A 7,985-nucleotide genomic window follows, 5' to 3' on the forward strand; every position below is an offset into this window, starting at 1 on the left:
TCACATCATCTGAGTCCTCGGCATCGAGTCCTGATGGTGCCCGGGGTACCAGTGTCCGAAAGTGTTCATGTAGCCCGCCCCAGGGTGCCCCGGAGGCGCGCCTCCCTTGCTGCCCATGGGCTGGTCCCACAGCGGTGCACCCATCCCCGGGGAGCACGGCGACGCGGACGGAGGGGGGTGGAGGTGGTCTCCCTCCGGACCGCACGGCCCGTTCTTCATGATCTTCTTGTATTTAGACCGCTTGTTCTGGAACCATATTTTAACCTAAAGGGAGAAGAGACAAAAGATGGGTGAGGAGGGATGGATGACATGATGGCTGCTTTGAGGTGGTTACAGGCCTAATTAGCTGAGTATCATTTAACAAAATATTTACATGGAAAGCTACAAATGAGTCTTCAGAGGTGAGGCCAGTTGGCCTAACCTTAAATAATAGCCGAATAATTAATAATTATTCACCGAGCATTCCTCTTGGTCGGTGAATATTAGATGACATGGATTTCCATGTTGCGTGACATGGGGCTTAATGGAAACATATGAATCATAACTAATGACAGAGCAAACAATAGCATTATTCGCCTCTATGTTTTGGTTGCTAAGAAAACAATGTTAACAATGCTGGAGGATGGTTGGCAAACACAAAACCTGAATTATTACAGTGAAACAAATGTTTAAAGGCCTTGCATTTCATTGTTTTATCTGCAATAGGCCTACATAAAAATACATTTTTATGAAGATTTGTTAAGTCTCTTATTGTTCTGTTAAACCCACAAAACCTCCACAAAAAGTCTACTTTTAGCATGTTTATTATAAATTCGGGATAATTATCCATTTGATCCTCAATTAAGTCACTTTTACAGACCATAAAATATGCTTCATATATTTATAAAATGAGGTTGTGTAATGATATTCAGGAATGACATTGTTAAATGCTTTGATCACTACCTCAAGTGGTTCACCACAATGGAAGGCTAACTCAGAAACATACAGATTAGTGTCAAGCTGTCACTCAACAACATGACTAAAACAATAGTTAAGTGTTCATGTTTGTGTTTGGGGGGGGGGAGTGAGTTCTTTAGAAGAATCAAGTTAAAAATATAATATATTAAAACAAATTCCATTCCATCGGTTAGCTGCGGGTTTATTTGTGTGTGTCTGTCTGGGTGTGTGTGAGTGTGTGTGTGTGTGCGTGCGTGTGTGCGTGCATGCGTGTGTGCGTGCATGCGTGCATGCGCGCGTATGTGTGTGTGTGTGTGTGTGTGTGTGTATGTGTTTGTGTGTGTGTGTGTGTGTGTGTGAGAGCGAGAAGGAGAGTGAGAACAAGAGCGAGAACGAGAGCGAGAGCGAGGGTGTATGTGCGTGTATAACTGCATAAGAGTGTGTTCACATATCTGCAGTACACATGCTGCACGATGACACAAGATGATAAGTCCTGTAATGGGACAGTGAGAGTGAGCCTGGCTACAGCCACAAGACATCTGGGTGTCTCATCTCCCCTACGTTAGTGTCCCCGACACAGACACCCCGGCACGAGGGCGACCGGCCCCACACAGGCACAGTAGGTGGCAGGATGGGCAACCAAAAGGCCCCACTGAAGCCCCCCGCTCCTCTGAGAGCAGCACTGCACGAGTCCAGCACGAGTCTTATGGACGCACCCTCCTGTTCATTGAACTCATCTTGCCTCCTCCACCACTGGGACTGGGATTGGGAGAGTGGAGACCTGTATTGCAGATACAGGCCACGCAAAGTATTTGCTGTTTCCATTATCACGAGTATCGTGATAATGTTATCATCTTATCTTTTGCGATGGCAATTTCACAAATGTTTCATCCAAAGGGAGGGATCAAAATAAAGCAATTGTGCCTCATGTTTTACGAGCTTTCTATTTCGGTGCATTCCATAGAGTCTTGCTCAAAATGGTTAAAATTACTTTTGTTTACAAATATTAACATAATCATGATAATAAAGCAAAAATGATTATATAATTATTTGAAAACTTAAAAAAAGAAAACCAATGACCATGGAGGAAACATCTCTCTGTTATTCTGACATACATGTCTAACACTTTCCCAGAAGTGAAGAGTGAATAGAACAAGATGGGCTTAACCCTGATTAGCAGAGCAAACAGGGCTTTGTTGCTGAGGACTGTGTGCATGCATGATCAGAGAAGCTTTGGTGTTTGCTGTTAACATAAACATGCACATAAACACATAGAGCCGCACAGACTCAAAAATGCACGCAAATATGTGTGGATGTACATTTGACCATGCGCGTATACCATCACACCCACACACACACACACACCCACACACACACACACACACACACACACACACACACACACACACACACATACACACACACACACACACACACACACACACACACACACACACACACACGTGAATCAATTCCTTCAGAATTCCAGCAGGTTATGTTGAGTAATTGTTGTATTAATTGCTGCATTCTATACAACATTCTATAGAACAGTGTTAACCTTACACTGAAAGGTATTAACCTTACACTGAACGGTGTTATGTAATCACCTTGGGAGCTGTGTATAACAAACCCTCTGGCCATGTAGACAGATGAAGGATATGCTCCTTTCACCATGTCAGATAACATCAGGTCTGAGACATCAGGTCAACGTTGTTTCCAAATCAATCAGACCATTCAAAGCCACATTCAAACATCCAGAAACACAACAGGTGCCCAGTGAAGATGGGTCAAAACACGCTCTGAACTGTGTAACATAAACCATCAATGCAACATGGAGAGATAAGATGTACTTTATCACAGCATCAGTACGTTATATACAATAACTTTAAATGTGCTTATTAGCCCACACACACACACACACACACGCACGCCCACACAAAAAAAAGCATCTTCCCTCGAATCAGATAAAATATATTACAAATAGGCCTACAACATATATATAAATAGAAAATGTTGTATTTGTAATTTATTTGCTTTTGTAAGTCCAAACAAGAATTCTTCCAACTTTCTGGAATGTTTGAGATTCCCAGAATCGGTTGAATTATTATTACTTTCCCTGCGTGATTTAAATAAATGACATGATAGACAGTCGGGCAAGCAGACTAACGGTGAAACGCTGAAAATAATCCACATCTATCCCATCTACTAATGATTACCGAGTAGGCCCTAATTAATACAGGCCACACACACCAAAACACCAACACACAAACACACCGACACCGACACACACACACACACACACACACACACACACACACACACACACACACACACACACACACACACACAGCTCCGGGGTGAAGGGACCTCCACCGTCCCAGCCCTCCAAGTTTGAACCTCTCTCGATGAAACTGAACCGAACTGAACCATTTTTCGTAAGCCTCCTCCGTTTATACTTTAGTGAGATCTGTCATATGTCAACAAGACAAATACCTGGCTTTCTATTCGCCATGTTTCTATTAATCTATTAATAAATATTTTTCTAATAACGAATCGCAAACAAGTTAGCAAGCTAACAAGCTATATCGTGTTCATTCTTTTGTTTAATTGATTAATGATATAGTCGTTACAATATTAATATCAATAATGGTAATAGTAATATCAAATATTATTATTATTAGGCTATTATTATAATTATAATTACTAATACTAATAATTATTGTATTAATTTATTACTAACGTTAATAGCTCAATGTGTGAGCCCGAGAGAGGCCTATCGTGTTGTGATCTGCTTTGTGCTGGTCTTCTATCGGGGTCTAGTCAAAGGCTCCCAGGGACCAAGACACTCATGTCAAGTAGGACTAATTAAAATTCAACCTTTCTCTCCCTCCATACTCCACGTTACCTGCGTCTGGGTGAGGCCCAGCTTGGCGGCCAGGTCAGCCCTCTCGGGCAGGGCGAGGTACTGGGTCTGCTGGAAGCGCTGATTCAGCGCCTGGAGCTGCATGCTCGAGTAGATTGTCCGAGGCTTGCGGATCTTCTTGCCCTTCCCGTTCAGCCGGACCTCCCCGTTCTCGATCACCGCGGTGGGCTTCTCGTGCTCTGGGAAGGGACGGACGAGAATAAAACCATTACATCCGGCCCCGGGGTCTCAAAACACTGGGAGGTGAACGCAGAATGGAGCAGACGTTCGAGGCTATATCTTCCCGACAGACGCCTGATCAGTTAAGGAGGCAGAACGCGACAACAACAATGGACAGGCAGATCTGTGTCTCGTATGCGGGCCTGTCTTACTGTTCTACGAGCTGGCTGAACTTTGTAAAATGACGTTGCTTTAAGGTTCGTTAAAAAAAAAGTTTTATTTGTGTTATTATTTTTCATTTAATTGCATGCATGTCCGCACATGATGCACCATCAAACGAGTGCGTGTGCTCTTCTCTCCCGGAGTCCTGTTATGACGTTGGTCTGGGGGAGAGTAGCTGGATGAAGGCCAGAGACTCCGTGAAGTTGCTCTCCGTTTAATTCACTTAGTGAAATACATTCGCTGCACGGTAAAACAAAACCCCAGTTAGTCTTTAATGGCGATGACGAAAACGGTAAACTTTAGACTATAAATGCATTTGCAGGAGCAGTAAAAACAACATATCATAATATTAATAATAAATATAACAATAATAGTAATATGAATAATTATTAATATTATTATAGCCTACATGTAATTATCAATATTAAATAGTCACAAAAAACGTACTGATTATTATAATAGGCCTATGTGTAATTATGATTAGGATAATTATTATTAATAGCTAATAATAATGATCAATCATTGTTATTTCCGCGGGATTAAATAGGACTTTATGCCATGTAACATCTGTAGGCACGTGTTTTGCGGCCCCAGTACTCGGCGGGAAACGACTTCCGACCCTCAGTCATGTCATGTTTCTATCGGTCCGCATAGCCTACTGTGGAACTAAAAGTTAAAGGTAGAAAAAGGAACTAATCTTAATACAATGAAGCTTGTTTTAAATGAAGCGCATTAATGCCAAAATGATATCACATGCGTAAAGGTCAGACTTTCCACAGGATTTATAAACACTATTTAGTTCGTCCAGACCGTCCAATGTAATGACTATTTAATGAAAACAGCCTCTCGGAAAGCAGGCTAATTAAGAAGTGCGTGTTCAAATGACATAATGGTTTTTAGACGTGTTTTCTGAGGGAGACGTGATAAGCACAGGTATATACAGTAAAAACAACGTCAATAGGTCCAAGGTCAAGTGAAAAGGACTTTATAATAATTCTGAATTCCTGGAATTAAAGCCTAATTTAAATCAAACATCGATTGATTAAACATGCATGCCCATTCAACATTAAAAGCATAATGGTGAATGTAACCCAGTAGGCCTGTAACTTCTGGTCACAGTATGCCTTGGTGTAACACATGTAATAGAGCAGCAGCTGTCAACACAAGGAGAAAACACTCCTTGTGTTTGATCACAGGGAGATCATACAAAGGAGAAATCTAACCCTAAATGTAATTGAATTAAAATGAACCCAACGCCATCTATGTGTGCATCATAATAACTTAATATAAATATCGAAAGTGAATTAAAACATTTTACGTGCAAAACGGTGCACGTGCAAATCCATTTGCACATGTCCTGATAGTTATAAACCAGAAGCCTCTTTACCATTACTGTCGAGCCTGGAGTGGCCCAGCGCGCCCCCGTGCCCGCCCTGCTGGTAGGGCAGGTAGGCGCCGGGGTGGTGCGCGCTCACGCCGCCGTGGTAGGGATATCCCAGCGGGCGACCGTAGGACGACGTCCCCGTGGGGAAGGGACTCTCGTGGGTCTGCGACGGCCCCACCCCGTGCAGACTGTGCACCGGGTAGTGGTTGTGGGACAAACCGGTCGACGGCTGCTGATGGCCCGGGTGTCCCGGGTACCCGTGTCCGCCGAACTCCAGGAAGGCTGACTTGGACGGGTCTCCGCCGGCCAGGCTGTCCGCCATGGAACTCATCGTCATCATCGGGTTAGGAGTCCATTAATGCGACAAGTCCTCAAAATCATAGAGTCCCACTGGAGACACACGCAGACGATTAAAGGTTTAAAAAACAAAAAGCCCGACGCGCTCCGTGGAGACAGGACGTCCCGGAGAGAGGCGGACCCAAACACACCTCCGCGGTCCCCCCCCACGTTCCACTCACCGTCCGGTGCTCACCGCGTCCTCACCGGTTCTTCGGTTAATTGTGGAGGCTAAATCTAGCGCGGGAGCAGACAGAAGTGTTCCCCTCAGGTTCACTGCGTGTTGTGCACATGGAAATGAGCAAGCGCGAGCCCCACTGGGCGCACAGCGGGAGCGGGTCGCTGATTGGCTACGGCGGGGCCCCGCGTCACCCCGGCCCGCGGGCTGAACCAGAGACTGAAGGTCATTAGGATGGAGTTCACCGTCTCTGGATTTAACCGAACATGAATGCCGGGATGGTTTTCAGGTTCCTGAGCCGGTAAAAATCACACGCATATTAATTTACAGATAATTGGCTGACTAATAAGCGTCATGTAAATACATTTTATTTATACATTTTATGTATGATTTAAATGTGTTTTAATTGTCGTTTTATTGAAATGTAATATTATTATTGTTGTTGTTATTCTAATACTTATACATATCATAATTATATACAAAAATGAGGCCTAACGATTTTTGGATTTAATTAGTTTAATTTGTGCGTTTTTTCCTGTAGGCCTAAACTCACATTATTTCTGTCTGCTCATAGATTACTTTCAAAATGTGTTTGATCAGCAATAACAACCTGCCACTTAGAAAGAACACGAGACAATGTGGCCAAACGTTTTTTTATTATTTCCATTTTCAACATTCACCCGCTGTCTCTTCCTCGGGCAGTTAGCGCACTGATCTTGGTGGGACTCGCCCCGACAACCCAGTCGGTCTGAACTGGCTACATCGACGCCTCACGTCGAGTGTTTTGGCGCCAACTCAAACTCCAATCATTGTTAAGATATTACACACGGCCCGGGTAATCGGTTGAGGTGTAACAGAACCATCACCATAGTTATGAGCAGGATATTTGGCACGTCGGTCACGCTAAGCTGCCTACAGAGCTTGTGTCTTGTCTCCTGGCATGAGCATTGGGTTGGGGAGATGTGCGTACAGTCGGTACGCATGCCATCCTTAGTGCATGCTTTAATCCTTAGCCAATACCATCCTCCTCCTCCCCCTCCTCCTCCTCCCCCTCCTCCTCCTCCTGCTCCTCCTCCTCCTGCTGCCCCTCCTCCTCCTCCACGCCCACGTTCGACGGCTCCTTTTGTTCAGTGTGAAGTGGTGCCAAGTTATAAAGACCTAAGGTCAATTGGCACGACTCACCTGAAAGAGGTAAACCCACCATGAGAACAGGCTTCCTTTCTTTCTCTCTTTTTTTTTCAGTCAGTCTGTCTGTCTGTCTGTCTGTCTCTCTATCTGTTTGTCTGTCTGTCTGTCTGTCTGTCCGTCTGTTTGGTAGTCGATTTTGATTCCAATGAAAAACTGCATTTGACTTCATGGTATCTTAATTTTTTATTATAGAGGTCAATAAACATATTTAGAACTAATTTAGTTTAAAGCTCAGCCTTGTTCTGTAGTCGAAGGCCTAATAGCCTGATGTGAGGTTCAGCCAATAGAGTGGAAGCAGCCAACCGTATGAACAAATGACTCTGCTCCCCAAAGATGACTGGAGTAGGCCTACCTTACCCAGAGTCCTGGACTTGATGGACTAACGACTAACAAATCACATGTCTGCTATGTGTCCAAATGTAATTGCACTATGTGGTTTACCATTACAACCTGGCTTGCGTACATGCCAGTTTTCTTGGCCTTTTGGTGAGTTTCTCACGAAACATCGCTCTGTATAGCGATGATATACGGTATGTTACATTTGACCAAAGAAGGAAGTTATTGAGGGCAGGACAAGGTTTCACAATACACATATCTTCCTTTTAGCCAGCAGGAGTTGAAACTCTTTCTGAACCTGAGTAAAGGCTGAAGTGCAGAGG

The 7,985-nt window shown here is 43.9% G+C and overlaps 1 protein-coding gene across 2 annotated transcripts; it reads right to left on the reverse strand.

Annotated features, from left to right (window-relative positions):
- LOC311338087 (homeobox protein Dlx4b-like) lies at nt 1-5,964 on the reverse strand (the record flags this gene model as incomplete). 2 transcript variants are annotated; one of them, XM_084463423.1, is made up of 3 exons in its annotated part: nt 1-264; nt 3,842-4,038; nt 5,634-5,964. In XM_084463423.1, 3 exons carry the CDS (start codon nt 5,962-5,964, stop codon nt 1-3), a joined length of 792 nt encoding a protein of 263 aa, XP_084319549.1. The 2 variants fall into 2 exon arrangements, with proteins under 2 accessions (XP_084319549.1, XP_084319548.1); XM_084463422.1 differs by having other exon boundaries at nt 5,628-5,964.
- Between the last annotated feature and the right edge of the window lie 2,021 nt (nt 5,965-7,985).

Source organism: Micromesistius poutassou, assembly GCF_964030765.1.
Source record: "Micromesistius poutassou genome assembly, chromosome: 1".
NCBI classification, from domain to species: domain Eukaryota; kingdom Metazoa; phylum Chordata; class Actinopteri; order Gadiformes; family Gadidae; genus Micromesistius; species Micromesistius poutassou.